Below are 16,397 nucleotides of genomic sequence, written 5' to 3'. Positions count from 1 at the left end.
TAGCTTTAAAGTAGGTCTTGAAAATGGGTAGTGTTAAGTCCTCCAACTTTATTTGATTATGAAATTCCTTGGCTCTTGCAGATTCCTGTTACTTTTATATAAATTTTAGAATTAACCTATCAATTTCTACCAAAAACATCTCTACTGGGATTATAACTTGTATTGCATTTTCGCAGTAGATAAATTTTGGAGGAGATAACATCTTAACAGTATTGACTCTTGCAATCCACAAATGTGGTATAACTGTTTATTTATATTTTCTTTAATTTCTCTTGGCAGTATTCTATTGTTTTCATGGAAGAAATCTTGCATGCCTTCTGTTCAACATATTATTAAATATTTTAGAGTTTTTCTACGCTATTGTAAGTAGAACTGTTTTGGAAGTTTTATTTTCCTGTTGCATATAAGTATGTATAATAAAAATACAACAGATGTTTGTGTATTTACCCTTGATGTTTCAGACATCCTAAAGTCACTTATTCTAATAGATGCTTTATAGTCCTTATGATTATTTTTTGTGAGTAACCATGTTATCTTCAAACAAATATAGTTTGGTTCCTTTCTTTCCAAACTTGATGTGTTTTCTTTCTTTTTCTTGCCTTTTTGAAATGGGTAAAGCCAGGATGTCTCGGTATGTTCGATTGCCAGCAGTTTTATAATGATGTGGACAGACTTTCTTTAACGCTTATTTACCCTGTTTCGTGTTTCTCAAGCTTTGTGAATTTGCTAGTTTATACCTTACAGTAAATTTGGTAAATTTCAGGCATTATTTCTTTCTTTTGTTTCCGTGAGCTCTTTTCTCCTTCTGAGCTTCCACTGGGTTCCGACTTTTTGACATTGTCTCGTGGGTCCCTTAAACACCGTCTAATTTTTTTTCACTTTTTCAGATTAGGGGATTTGGAGAATTTCTATTAGTCTATCTGCAAGGCTGTTGATTGTTTTCTGTATTTTACAAAGCCTTTCCAAGTGATCTTTTTCATTTCGCTTATTTCAGTTCTCTAATCTCCATTTATGTGTGTATGTATACTATATATATGCGCATATATATGTAGTTTTCCCTGCCAATCATTCTCATATTTTTATTCATTATAATCATCGTGTCCTTTTCGCAGTTGATCACAGCTATAGCTGTGCTAAAGTTCTTGTTTGCTGCTAATGCAACATCTGGATCATCTTAGAGTTGGCCTTTGCTGGTTGTCTGTTCCCTTGGAAATAGATGAAACTTTCCTGGTTCTCCATATGTTGGGTAATTTTGGAATGATTTTTGGAAATTGTGAATTTATAGTATGGAGGCTCTTCTATTCTGTTATTTTTCTCCCAATAACACTGATGTTTTGTTTTTGAAGGTGGTTAACTTGGTTCGACTCCAGCTGTCTTGCCTGTGGTGAGCAGCAGCTGAAATCTCAGGTGCTTTTTTATCTTTCAGCTGAGCTTATCAGAGTCTGCCGTGAGCATGTGCGGTCTAGAGCTTAGCCAGAGACGTGGGCAGAGAGCACACACAGATTGTGGATTCCCTTTTTCTGGCTCTCTCCTTTTCTTGACCCCTACCTGACCTTTTGGGGTCCATTCACTGGGTCCTCAGTCCACAAAGACAGCAAACTCGCTCTGGGTTTTTCAGTTGCCCTGAGCCATGCTGAAGGTGCAGCCCTACTCTACACCAGAGCACCTCGAAAATGGGAAATTCATCCTATGCTGGCTGCTTCCTCCAAGCTTCCACTTCTTTCCATAATCTACCTGCTGCAATTTACTTTCCAGAGCCTTCAGGTAGTGTTTTTTGGTTTTTGTTTTGTTCAGAACTTATTAGTATCATCTGCACAAGGATAGGTCTGTTAATATCATACTCTCGCTACCCTACATGGAACCCCGTCTACCTTTGATAATCACTTTATTAATATATATGTGTAAGTATAATTTATGTTTTTATGTCCTTGCTTAAAATTATGGAGCATAAATATTCTCTACAAACTTCACTACCATCAAAAACCTGTCTAATATTTCAACCTCATTAACCATTCCCCTTAAGTTGGAAATTAAGGCTATTATCCATTTCCAATATTTATAAATAACATTGCAATGAATATAATGGTGCTTAAAGCCTATCCTGTCTTTAGGATGATTTTCTTAAGGTGAATTCCCAGAAGAGGGTCAGAGGGATGGACATTTTTTAAGGCTTTTTTTTATTATTATTGCTAAATTGCTTCCCAAAAGGACTGTATAAATTTGGTCTAAATTTGCAGCAATTTATGAAAATGATCATTTCAAAAAATCATACTCAGCCAGGACTGGATATTATTAAGCCAAGAAATAACATCTCGAAAGATGAAAAATTATAATCAAAAAACTATGAACACATGTACACATAATATTTAATAAGAGGATGGATGTTTCTAGTTCTGTGACCAGAAACTCTTCACATGAAATAGGTGTATTGCAGAGAGGAAGACTCTGAAGAATGAAATCTGAACAGATAGTCCCAGACAGTTGCAAAGCAGAAGGAAATTGGGAACCGGTAGAGAGAGAAGATCAATTTGTACAGGAAAGTAAAAGATGGAAAAATGGCTAAACACAAGGAACAGTTTAGCCCATAGTTGTGAGACTGAGACTTCAAATTTCTCAGTGCATCGTGGGCAAATTTGAAAGAAAAATAAAATAAACAAAAATAGAACAAGATTTTAAAATTGCTTTTGGAACAATAAGAACAAGAAAATGATTGTCCCATTGCATGAAACAACTGAAACCTTATTACCACCAGATGAAGGAATAGAGCGAAGTTCATTCCAAATCTGTCCGATCTGTCACTTATATCAAGAAAAATATCTTAAAACTAAGAAAGCGAGCGTAAAGATGATTCATAAGAAATGGGGCTCTAATACACAGAGGAGGTTGTACCTACTTTGAAGTGGCCGCCTCCATTTCAGTCTCAAGATTCACACAAGTGACTTTTCCAGGTGCTGAAATAATGTGAAGAGGATGCGTTTTCAGGACCAGAGAGTTGATTATAATCTTGGAGGAATCAAGGCAGGCAGAGGAGCTTCTGAAATTCTATAGAATAAAATTCTACAAAAGGAATGAAAACTTACCAGGCTTACAAATAGGTGGTGAAGCACCTGGTGATTTAATTTTGATTCTTAAGAACAGGGGGGTGGGTTGGTGAACTTTCCATGGTGAGAGTGTGGAGGAAAGGTGGGAGCCCTGTAAGCCATTGTGGGTTCGCGGAGAATAAATGATGCCAGGTGCATTTCTTCTTTGATCAGTTTATTGCGCAGGAAGCTCGGAAAGATCCTACCACAGACGTGAGACCTATGAGTGTCAGTAGATACTTGACAAAGCTTCTTATAAATGTATCAAATTTTGCCTGTGTTTATCTGACTATTCCATCTTCCCAATTAAGTGTAAGCTCTCTTGGCAGGGATTATGTCTGTGTTATTCCCAAGGGCATATCCACTTCTCGGTCCATTATGACCTCTCAACAGATATTTACTGAATGAACAAATTTTTGTTTATTTGTTTCCAAAGGAGAAAATGTGGCTATTTGATAGTATAGTCAGGTGGTTCATTTTTATTCATTTTTATTCAATTACATCTTCCCAAAGAGTCTTCATTAAGGGTCTGATGTCAACCTGAAGAGAGTTCTTTAGCCACGAGCTGCCAAGTTCTATTCTCAGTATAATTCTCTCCAACATCTGTGTCTGTGTCTTAAACATATGGAATACCGGGAATAGCAAAGACCATAATTAAACTTCCCAAATCCTCCCACCCCCCTTACTGGCTATCTGACCTTGCCCGAGACAAATCCTTGCAAACAGCAATTTCCTGATCATTTAAACAGGGATATTAACATCAACTTAATTGCACTCTCCTATGTACCAAATGATTTTATCATACATAAACCTCCAGTCTTGTTGCTTGACACATAGCTGGCATTTTGTCACTATTTGTTCGCTTCCGTGCCTCCTGCTCTTTTTCCTGTTTATACAATTCATAGAGGGCATGCAGTCAGGGAATAGTGAAATCTGAGATCAGAGGATTAGGACAAAAAATATATCTTGAGAGACTAGAGAGGTTGAAATATACAGATACAATTTGGTAGTACAAAGCATTCTTTACTTTGGTTTAGAAAAATCAATTCTACAAATACATGATGGGAAAGACCAGATTTATTTGCAGTGCATGTCAACAAAGAACCGAGGGCATGTTGAATACAAGTCAGCTGCCAGGAAAACTGAAGCAGTCCTGGGCTGCGTTAGTGTGAGTCTTAGGTTCAGAGAAAGGGGGGCGTAGTCCATTATTGCTCTGTGCGGGTCAGATCACACCTGGATTATCATGCCTAGATCTGGACATCAGAACTCAAAAAAGACATGTACAAATTGAAATAGGTTGAAAAGAATATGATGGAGTGAATTTGAAACACGAGATGCATATCAGAATCACTCAGAGTTGAAAATCATGATGTAATAGCCAGTGTTACAGAGACACTGAGACGGTGAAAGGGTCCTACATACAGCTGATGGGGTGAAATCAGTGTGTCCTTTCTGGAGGACATCTTGATAAAACAGACCAGAAACCTTATTTTGTCAAGACTCTGACCCAGCAATTTTTCTTTGTACTCTCAAGAAAATTCAACACAAGGATGCATAGAGCTGTGCAAAAGATTTACCTATAGGAATGCGTGATAAAGTAGTATAGTGAAAAACTGGAAAAATACAAAATTTAAACAACAGGGAATTGGTTAAATAAATGATACTATGATACAGTAGCATATTTTTCTGTTTTTATATGATTTTGGAAGAGAGTGCTTAATGGCATGAGATAATGCTTATAACTTATTTCAGTTTGCTTTACTTTAATTCCATGAGCAATTTGTGTTCATTTTCCAAAAAAGGGAGAAATAAAGGTAAACAAAAAGAAGAAAATTTCAGTATTCAGAGAAAATCACTAGTAACATTTTGTTAAATGCATATGAAGGTATATGAATGTGTGTGTGTGTGTGTGTATTCATGCACATATAAATCAAGATATTTATATACATAAAGATCTAAATGTGTCCATATGCACAAGGACACATATGACATACAAATTACATAATAGAAAAGGTGTCAGACGTGCAATTAGATACTAATATATATTTCCAGTGTGAATAAATGAATCACTACATACATGGATACATAAAGATTGTGAAAAGGCACATGAGCAGTCTTCAGACAGCTGATGGGCCATAGTGTGGGGTGAGGGAACAATCTGAGTCTATCATTCCAAAAGGCCAGGTAGAATCCGGAGGATGGAAGTTGCAGGGAACTTGATAGTTGGCCAGCCTCAGAGACTCAAATCTGCCCTTTTACTCTGCTATGCCTCCTGGCTCTGGCCTTGTATTCTAGTCTTTGTTCTGTCTTGTATGAGGTATGGGACCTTGAGCAGGCCATCTGCAGTGTCTCTGACTCTTAGCTTCCTTATCTTTCACATGGAAGGGGGGGGGTCGCAGTACCTATCTCATCCAATTATTATGGGGGCCAAATGAGTTGCTTTTGGGGGGGAAGGAAGTAAAAGTGTTAACTGTCATGTAGTATTAGCTAGATGTGAATGTCTTTCCGTATGTAACAGCACAGACTGAGGACCTGGGGCTCTGGATACCAGATCATCATGGCATTGTCCAAGATTGCTAAATGATGACAGTTTGGAAGGAGTGTGGATATTTTTATAGGACTGAAAAAGAGAAGGGTTTTGGTTATATACTGATGCATAATATGTCATCCCAAACTTAGCACCTTAAAGCAGCAATATTATCATACTTATAGATTCTAGTAGTCAATAATTAACACATGGCAAGGAGGAGATAGGGGGATTATCTTAGCTCCAAAATGTTTGGAAAACTCAAACATCCGCAGGTGACTCGGGTGGCTGGGTTTGGAAGCAAATAGAAATTTCTCCAACATTTTTCCCACCTGGAATGGGCTGGGATGTCTTAAGTTGTGCTTAGCTGGGACTGTTGACTGAGTCACTGACACATGGGCTTTCTTTCTGGCTAAGAATTTCCTAACACACTGAAAGATTTCCCAAGAGGAAAGAATCATCTAGAGAGCTACAATTTTAAGAGAGCCAGGCAAAGGCGGCATTGCTTTCCAGGGCCTATCTCTGGAGATTATCCAATTACTTCTTCTGCATGCTGTGGATGACAGAGGCATCCTTAATGCCAGCCTAGATTCAAGGGCAAGGAAATCAGACTCCCTCTTTGATGGCAAAGATCACATTTGCAAAAGAGAAATGGCTGAGATCACACTGCAAAAGAGAAAGTGGGATGGGAGATTTTGTTACAGCCTTCTTTGGGAAATACAGCATCCTACAGAGAGCAACATGTATTTCAGAAGACAAAGCTTTGTTTTTATGAAATAGTGAATTAAGCTTGTTTGGCGAGCTTTCCCCCCATAATTAGTTCCTCAGGCTAGTATTTGGGGATAAATTAAGATGTCTCCCTTCTTGGGTGATAGAATGATCTTCCGATGGAATGGCCATCTTACACTAAAGGTCAAATGAGGAATGGGCTTAACTGTAGCAATAAAGATAGCTCATTTTCAAAAATAAACATAGGAGGCTGAGGTAAGAGGATCACTTGAGGCCAGCAGTTCAAAACCAGCTTAGGTGACATAGTAAGACCGATGCCTAAAAAAAAAAAAAAATTAAAAATTAGCCTGGTATGATGGTACACACTGTGAGAGGCTGAGGCAGGAGGATCCCGGGAACTTAGGAGTTGGAGATTGCTGTGAGCTATGATCATGCCACTGGACTCCAGTCTAGGCAACAAAGTAAGAACCTGTCTTAAAAATAAATTAATAAACAAACAAACAAAACCTTTATTGTCTTTTTTTATTAGCAAGTATTAAATGTTCATTGGAGGGAAATTATTGAATGTAGGGGAACAAGAAGAAAATTAAAAACAGACAAATCTTATCACCCAGGGAATATCCACTCTAGCACTTTAATATGTTTTTTTCAATACCTTGTATATGCTTGCACATGACACATTTTACACGTTTGATGTGTCCGTTTTTAAAATAAGGCATGATCATTTTGTACTTACAGTTTTGCGATAAGCTTTTTAAAATTTAGTTCAAAAGTTTAGATCACGAATATCTCAGAATGATTTTTTACTTTATTATGTTTTTTAACTTTATTTTTAAATTAAAACATCTATTTTTTATTACACAGTGAAATTTATACTAAATATCAGTAAATGGGTTAAGTTTACCCACAGTGGAATCCCTTTCTGTAGTCTTCTCTGTGTACTTTTTACTCCATAGTCTATCATGGACAGATGTACATGTCAATAGTATTGATTAGTGTCATTGTTTTTAATGGTCTCATGACAGTCTGTTTTAGAGATGTATCATCATTTTTTAATCAGTCTTCTATAAATGGACTTCTTGGTTATTTCCTTCTTTCCCTGAAATTATAAACAACCGTGTTTAATTATGTTTTGCCATAAGTATTTTTTCATCCTAAAGATCAATTTTAAAAATTCAATGTTCTTCCCAAGAATACAACTGAACTTTCTTCCCTGGAGGATCAGACATACCTGTGTTTTAATCCAGGTCCTGCCATTTTCTTGGCTGTATCACCACAAGGAAGGAGCTGTACCTTGAAAGTGCTGCTGTGTATACATTTGAAGGAATGGTACAGTCACCTCTGTGTAAAGTGCTTGCCATTGTTCCTGGGCTGGAGCAGGTACCTGATGACAGGTAACAATTGTGGCCAAAACATCTCCAAGAGGCGAATGTGTAAGAACATCTGGGGTTCAGCTCTAGAGCTTGGAGCGTCTGTGAGTTGTTTGGTTTAGGGAGTGTGGGACATTTTAGCCACCTCTGTCCTCTTTCCGTGACTGGCACCATTTATATTCCCTGGATGGTTAGGGGTCATATGGGTTTTTGCATTCCCAAGCCACATATTTCTCTATCTGATGCAGTTCTGGGCAATCTAAAAATGCAATATCGCTGTCACCAGCTTGAGGAAGACACGGAGCCTGAATAATTTAACATGTCACCACCATCCATCACAATAGCAAGAGCAGGAGATGGAATGCGGAGGGCCGGGCCTGCCCGAGGCTGGCAGAGCAGCCCAAGCAGAGAAGGTGGGTTTGCGAAGCAGAGCAGGGAGTTAACTCTCACATGTATCCTGTTACTCCAGCCTTCCCCACCACATGACTCGCAAGCTATGCGGATGCCATGACTACCCCAGAGCACGCCTAGGGTCAAATCCCTTCGTTTGCCACCAACCATCTGTGTCATCCTGGGGAAGCCTCTGTATACCTCTGAATACCTCAGTTTTAGTTAGTAGCAAAATTAGGACAAGAATGTTCAGGTAGAAGAGTTTGCTGAGTCCTATAGTGACATGCCAAAAATACCTTAAATGTTTCCCCACCAGAAAGTTAACTCTTAAGGAGTCAGGAAATTTTGTTCTCCTCACGGCTTTATCCTCAGTGCCTAGAAGAGTGTTTGGTGCAGAGAGGGCTCTTAGTAAAATGATAGCAGAACAAGTGAATAAACCAGGGAGTCTTGTGATAATTGAGTTGACCACCAAGTCTAGGACAGACGAAAGGGTCACCCTCTGCATCCCGAGACGCTGGCCAGGGCTTAGGGATTCTGAGCTCCTCTCCAGGAGGCTGTGCGAAGCCTTCACCGTGTGGCCCAACTCTGCCTTCCCCTCGCTCCCTCCGCGCTCACACCCCCGCTCTACGGGTTCTGTCATTAGTCTTGCAAAATGGTACAGAGAGAACACAGAGTTTCTTTTTTACATTTTCAAGGTGTAATTCACATAACATAAAATTAACTATTAATCATTTTACTTCAGTGGTGTTCAGTACGTTCGCAAGGTTGTGCAACCATCACCTCTATCTAGTTTCAAGACATTTCTTTCATCTCAAAAGGAAATTCCAGACTCATTATCAGTCATCTCTCCTCTCCTCTCTCCTCGGCCCACCCCCGGCAACCACTAATGCACTTCTGTCTCTCTTTACCTCTTCTAGGAATTTAATGTAAAGGGAATCAGGCCATGTCTAGCCTTTTGTGCTTGGCTTCTTTCCCAGAGCAGGGAGTCAAGAGGTTCATCCCCACGGGACCATGGACCAGCATTCCACATAATGTCCCCCATGTCTCTGCACCCCAATCGTGTTCTCTGTGGACAGGCTACGTTTCGTTTGCCCATGCCTCAGTTGAGGGACATACAGTTTATTTCCACATTTTGGCTTTGTGAATAATGCTGCTGCTATGAACATTCATGCACAAATATTTGTTTGAACACCTTATCTTCAGTTCTTCGGGGCTATGTGTCTAGAAGTAGAATTCCCGGCTCATGTGGTAATTCTGCAATTAACTTCTTAAGGAACCAACAAGCTGTTCTTCACAGGGTTGCATCATTCCGCATTCCCACCAGCAAGGCGTGAGGGCTCCAGCTTCTCCACATCCTTCCAGCGTCTGTTATTTTTCATTGTTTTGCCTGTGGCCAATCTAATGGGGGTGACACGGTATCTATGGGTTCTACTTACATTTCTCTAATGACGCTGAGTATATTTTTTATGAGAACAGAGGTGTTCAAGATCAGACAAAAGCCAGGTCACATTGAGGCTCTGCCGTTTATAAGTGGTGTGATTTGGGATAAGCAACATTGAGATTCTGAATGTTGAATGTTTATTTGTAAAGCTGGAATAACTCTCGCATCTGAGGCCCTTTGTAAGGTGTGCATGGGATGTTATTGCATGGACAGTGCACTAAGCACTGCTCTCCATGCTGTGGTATGAATTAACCTGTCTGCTTGATGGCTCCATCTCAGACAATTCAGGACCAGAGCAACCAGGGGCCCGAGGAGCAAGGACAGAGAAGCCTCTGCTTCCAGCAGATAGATTACCTCCTCTCTCTTCTTGGCAGTCTCTGGGCAGTCTTATGTTCTCTCAGCCCCTAAATAGAAATACTCAAGCTGCCCTATGTAATTAATGGCTATATTTTATTGCCCTAAATCATCAATTTTATATTAAAATGCTAACAGAGGGAGCCCTTTTCCAGCCATCTGAATCACCTCCAACTCAGTCAGCAATTGGTCTGTGGCCCCTTCAGATGAAATGGACACTCAGAGGCCCCATTCTTTGGGTGGCTGCCACCTCCCCGATATCACAGAAGGTGGGAGTGGAGGGGTGGTGGCTAGAGTCAGGTCCTTTCCTTCTATAAAGCTCAGATGGGTATTAAGTAAATAAGGAATATTCCCCCATTCTCATTTCTTTATTTTTGTGCTAAATGTTTACACAGCATGTAAATTTTCCTCATAGTAACCATGTGAGCTGAGAATTATCATCCCTCTTTTAAAGATGAGTTCAGAGAGGTCAGGAGCCTTGCCCACGGCCACACAGCTAACAAGGATTAGAGCTCATGTCTGATTCCCATACCCTAATTTCTTTCTGCTGAAGTTTATTACTTCCCTTAGCTCGTGGATTAAAACCAATATAGAGACTGACTAGACTATGTGCCTTGAAGGCCAGGACCACGGTTAGCATTGCTTAATGGAATCCCAGCAACTCCATTTTTTCATCCAAGTCAAATTTAGAAAAAAGATTGAACATCTTAGTGGAGCCTGTGGCTTATTCATCTCGTTCCTGTACTGGCTCCTGACCCTTAATTATGTTCAGTAATATGTGTGGTCTGCAAATGCCTCTAGAACTGTGCCCTCCAATATGGTGGGTACTCGAAACGGGGCTTATCTGTGTTGAGACGTGCGGTAAGCATGAAATACATGCTGGGTTTGGAAGACCTATTATGAAAGTATATGTGAAATATTTTAGCAATAATTTTTATTTAAATTACATGTTAACATGAGAATCTTTTTAATATATTGTGCAAAATATATTCTGAAAATTGATTTGAGCCATTTTTAATTTTTTAATTTTTTTTAAATTTAGAGATAAAGTCTCACTCTGTTGCCCAGGCTGAAGTGCAGTAGCATAATCATATCTCACTGTAGCCTTGAACTTCTGGGCTCAAGCCATCCTCCTACCTGAGCCTCCTGAGCAGGTAGGATTACAGGCATGTGCCACCGCACCTGGCTAATTTTTTATTTTTTTGTAGACAGGGTCTCACTATGTTGCCTCAGATGGTCTGAAACTCCTGGCCTCAAGCAATCCTCCCAAAGTGTTGAGATTATAGGTGTGACCCCCTGGGACCAGCTCTTTTTACATTTTAACGTGACTACTAGAAGATTTTAAATTGCATGTGTGGTTTCCATTGTATTTCTTTTGGACAGACTGGTCTAGGAGCATCACCTTTGAGCCTCCATTTCCACTCTGAAAATGGTTACCTTGATCCTTATAGGAAGAAGGTGAGATTCAGAAGAGCTGTGGGAATGGAGACTTAACCTTGTAGGGGCTGCCTTTGTGGTCGTTGTAAGGGCAGCCTTTGTGGTCGTTATAGGGACATGGTTTCTGTAGGCTTGGCCATGTAGAAGGATGAAGAGGTCACTAGGATCTTGCTTGATAAGAATTCTAAGAAAAGAACCACTGCGGAAGCTTGGAGGAGAAGCAGTGAGAAGTGAAAAATGTGTCTGGGCAGCAGGATCTACTAACAGGCCTCCTAATACTTAGAGGTCAGTTCATCAAGCATTTGCCGCCCCTCCAGCTCTGTGCGCACATGTGCCTGCACACACGTAGCTTTTCCAGGTTGCATTAGCTATGAGGCAGGTGTTGTAGGTAGGCAGACTCATTGCAATCCCAGCTCGCTCACTTGCTACCTCATCTTACCTCCCTAAGAACACGTTATTCGTCTGTAAGACAAAGCTCATGATGCCACCCTTGCAGGGATGGCTGTGGGCATTAAATGAAGTATTTTCTTATATTTTATTGCACCTCAGCACAAAGAACAAGGGAACAGACTTGCCAGCCACTGTCTGAATGTGAATTATGATTCTACTACTTGTAAGCTGTGTGACTCTGGGCAAATTACTCAATGTCCCTGTGCCTTCACTTCCTCATCCATTAAGATGGGAATGAAAGTAGTAACCTACCTCCTAGGGTGTGTAAGAAAGAAATGAGTCAGCATGTATAATGGATTTAGGAAAGTGCCCGGCAGAGTGACGGTGCCAGGCATATGTTAGCTTTTTTCTTGTCGTGTTAGAATTGCCTGACTTTCCTGTCATCCCCACTAGTCTGCCACAGTAGGGAGGAATGTTGTCTGAATCCCATTTGCCATGATTGGTCCAAAGGTTGGGGCATAAGATGTCACAGGTTTGGGACAGGAGAGATGACAAAGATGGAGATAGGAGGGCAGGGAGGGAGGGAGGCTACAGCTGAAATGTCTCCAAGCTTGGGGTGGACATCGAAAGGGCTGTGGAAAGGTCTGGGGCAGGCTCCTGAAAGGCTGGACCCCTCCTGTTTGCTCTGCTACTCCCGTCACAGCAGGAAGTATGGCAGATGCTTCCTGAACATAAGGGAACTACTGTGTCAGATGGCTTTGTCTCCGCCCGGCCATGAATTATGCAGAGATGAGTGAAAGTTCTCTCTCCCTCCCGACTCCCTTTTCTCTTCTCTTCTGTTCTCTTTTTTCTTTTCTTTTCTTTTCCCTTTCCTTTCCTTTCTAGTTTTATAATAGTAAAATATTTTGATGTCTTAATGCAATTAAAAAAGCCCTGCTGGCCTCTGTGGACCTTTGCTCTCCAGATGCCTCTAGAATTTCCATGGGGTCCCTACCCCATTTCAAAGCAAAGCCTTTAGATGGAGTTCTGCATCTGGCAGAATCAGGAGTCTCCTGCTGTCTCCAAGCTCAGTGCTGGGGCTTGGGGGGCTGTGCACTGAGACTCAGGGACACACTATGCCTGATGACACATTTAGGGGGTGATGCTGTTGTCCTTGTACTTTCCCAGTCATTAGAGCATACTGTTAGGTAGGTAGTTGGACATGAGCAGGGTGGGTGGCAGCCGCGGTTAGGCTGTTTTGGCTATTTTGGACTGGCTTGGGTCAGGCTGGCCTGAGTTGTTACGGGAATGGGGCTAATGGAGATCTTGCAGGTAAGACCTCAAGAGTGGGTTGTTTTGGGGGGATGGATTCATGTCCCTGGGACTTTCTGATGTCAACAGATAAACGTTATGGGAGTTGTTATGGGAACAGAGTTGCTCAAGACCTTGGGAAATTTCCAAGAAGCAGCTGCTACCCCTCAAAAGGTGTATATAAAATCTAGACAATGAGCTTTCTATAGGGCCTGCAGTCTCTAGGACGGGGCCTGAGTTTGCTATCAAAATAATTAAAATAAACTTATTTCTTGCTAAAAATTTACTTGTTCTTCTTCTCTTCAAGTATTTCGACACCTGTCTAAGCTGTCACTGTGCCATCCTAACAATACTGTCTCCAGGAAGGTGGGACAGGAGAGCAGGGATTAATCTTTGCATTTTATGGGGCAGTAAACTGAGACAGTATCATAGGTGCTTAGAAATTTGAGCTTGGGCATCAGTGACACTGCTTCCACACTCCAGCTTCACTCATTGCAGCAAATCGTTTTTCTTTTCTGAACCTCATTGCCTCATCTGTAAAGTGGGTATAATCACTCCTCCCTCCAAGGACCCTCTGAATTTGGAACATAAGCAAAGCTCAGAACAAAGTAGTTGGCACCTTGACCCTCAAGGGCAATCTACTTTCCTGAAATTTGCTCCTTTATTGTTGCAAGTGATTTGTATACAAAAGAGCCCAAATTGGAGCTGGAAAGACCAGTTAAGATTTACATCTGAGGTCTCCAAGTCACCATTGCTTGACTTTTAGGCAAGGATCTTCGCCTAAGCTTGTCTTTGTGTCTTCACTTTATTATCTGGTTTGTTAATTACACCTGTCTTACGAGTATATCACGATGAGGATTGTCTGCAATAATGGATACAGATCTGCTTGGTACAGGGTAGATTGCTCAACAATATTGCTAGAATGAACGAACGTGTAATAACCATATTGCAGAAAAAGTGTCTGCGAGTGGAATTTCTGTGTACTGAATGCCATTTAAAATACCCTACCTGAGGAAATTACATAGTAAATCCTTTCGTGAATTGAATAACATTTTCTTCCAATGTGTGTTTTTCTTTTCCTCTGCTGGAATTTTTGAATAGGTAATAGGTTTGCGCCGTGCTTGATTGAAAAGATACAAAGGGTTTATCTGGAAAAGTCACCTCCCTCTGTCTTCATCCTTCAGCCACTTAATTCTCCATCTAGCACAACCACTTTTACTGAATTCTCAAGTCTCTTCTAGAGGCAGGCTATTAATGTAGACGTCTGAAGCCCCAGCCCCTGCAGTTTTCAAAACTAAAGCCCCTCTTCTCTCCTGCCCACCCACGGGCTCCCAGCACACTCAGGAGCTCTCTCCTAGGTATTTCCTCTCTAGGGTACAGACTTTACCAATCATTATAATCCCTCCCTTTTATTATCCTGTCCTTTAAAAAATATTAAAGAATGAGAAAAGAAAAATTATTCATATTCCTCTCTTCAGAATTAACAACTATTGGTATTTGGACTTGATTCCTCTTTGCCTTTTTTCTCTATCCTTTCAGCAGGCGACTGCTCACAGCACAGGCCCGCCTTGTCCTGGTCCCTCCGCTGCTCTCTGAAACCCCATGGCACCCCACTGCACCCCGTCCTCCTCTCAACCTCACTGCACACACCCTCCACCCCTCTCCTCCCACCTGGCCCTTACTGAGCCCCTGGGCTGCACTCTGCCTGTCACCCCTTTTGAGACCTGGGTCCCACTGGAGTGTCCTTCCTGGTACACACTCTCTTGTTCTGGAGCCTTCCATGACCCGCAGAGTTAATTCCTGACTCTCAGTTTTGCACCCCGGGCTTTCCGTGGCGTGGCTCCAGCCTATTCTTCCCAGGCAGCACTCGGCTTGACTCCGACTCCCACCCCAGCCCTGCAGGTGCTCAAGCTGTCACCTCTCCCGGAACTCTTTTCTCTTCCTCTGAAGCCTCATCCATCCTTCCAGCCCTGACTTAAATCTTCGTCCCTCCATAAAACCTTCTGAGGTCCTCGGTGTTGAAATGAATTGCTCCCCCCATATTCCTAGCGTCTCCCTGAGTGGTAAACAGAAGCCATGAATTAGCTTTAAGGCTCCTTAGGATTCCATTTGTCTCCCGCACTCGCTGAAGCCTGGCAAGGACTGTGCCGTGCACATCAGTGCGTCTCCACTGTCCGGCTCTGGGCCTGGCAAGCAGCAAGCCCTTGACTGGACCGTGTGTAAAATTAAGTTGCCTGGAATGTTTTCACAGAGGTAGGCTCAGCACCCAAAGCCACAATAGCTATCAGTTATTTAGTGCCCACCGTGGACCAGAAATTTTACATATCCTGTCTCCTTTAATCTTCAAGCAACCTCGCAAGGTTAATGGCTATCATCCCTACTTTCTAAAGAAAGCCCCAGGTTCAGAAAGGTATGGAGGGTCCCCAAGGTCACACAGCCCAGAAGCTCCCCAGCTGTGCTCGGACCCCAGGTCCACCTCAGTGCAGAGCCCGCACTCCTTCCATTAATCATGCTGACTCCGGGGTCACTTGGGGTTTACAGAGAGAAGTCTGGGGATGGGGTTGCTGATCTCCGGGGCAATGGAGGGATTAACAAGCTTCAGGAGGCCCGGGAGACTGACTGATGGATTGTGCTTCCTCTCAGGGGGGATCAGCTTCGGGAGAGCCAAGGGCACGTCCGGCTCAGAGGCAGACGACGAGACGCAGCTGACATTCTACACGGAGCAGTACCGAAGTCGCCGCCGCAGCAAAGGTAACGGACCCTCCGAAGGTTCCAGAGCCGAGTCAGTAGGAGGAAAGCCTGGAATCCGATTCTGTGCTCAGTGACAAATACTCAGTTTTCTTCAATCTCGTTAACGCTGAGCTTGGCATCGGCTGCCCTGTCCAGACGAGTGACCTTCATTATTTCCTTTCCTTGCTTCATTCTTTATTTACTTTCTGTCCTATCTCATTCCTCAAAAGATTGGGGGATTTCTTTTTTTTTTTTTTCAGGATATGCAGTTTTCAGAATTCAGAGCAGCACATTAAATACCTGATCAGATTGAAAGGAAAATAGGAATAAGGAAAATTATTCAAACTCAGAGAAGATGGATACAATGTAATCCATGGCATCTGTGTTATGTAGCTCTTAGAGGAAACTAGAAAGTTAAATCAGGGATTCCCAGCTGCCTAAGGGTAAAGGGACACATACTCAGAAATAAAGCCACAGAGTCCGCAGGGTGGAACTAAGCATTTACTCAGGAAATTCTATTTATCTGACCTCAAAACCATAGATTTCTCCAGTCCTCCAGTTGGTCCCCATAAACAAGTGTCTTTAACAGATAAAAATCACTGTTGATGCATAATTATTTCACTCATTGAGCACTCAACATAAGGTGAGATCGAAATACT

General features: G+C 41.7%; 1 protein-coding gene across 1 annotated transcript in view; it reads left to right on the top strand.

Moving 5' to 3' along the window:
- The window catches only part of ASTN2 (astrotactin 2), a 655,276-nt gene that overhangs the window by 29,367 nt on the left and 609,512 nt on the right, over positions 1-16,397 (top strand). Inside the window, exon 2 of the mRNA XM_012802447.1 lies at positions 15,652-15,759. Within this exon, the coding sequence (XP_012657901.1) occupies positions 15,652-15,759 (108 nt within the window). The remainder of the gene's footprint in view (positions 1-15,651; positions 15,760-16,397) is intronic.

This window comes from Otolemur garnettii, unplaced genomic scaffold, assembly GCF_000181295.1.
Source record: "Otolemur garnettii isolate 467f Iridium unplaced genomic scaffold, OtoGar3 scaffold00014, whole genome shotgun sequence".
Lineage (NCBI taxonomy): Eukaryota > Metazoa > Chordata > Mammalia > Primates > Galagidae > Otolemur > Otolemur garnettii.
The sequence above is the reverse complement of the archived record's forward strand: the minus strand, read 5'-3'. Positions and strand labels throughout refer to the sequence as shown.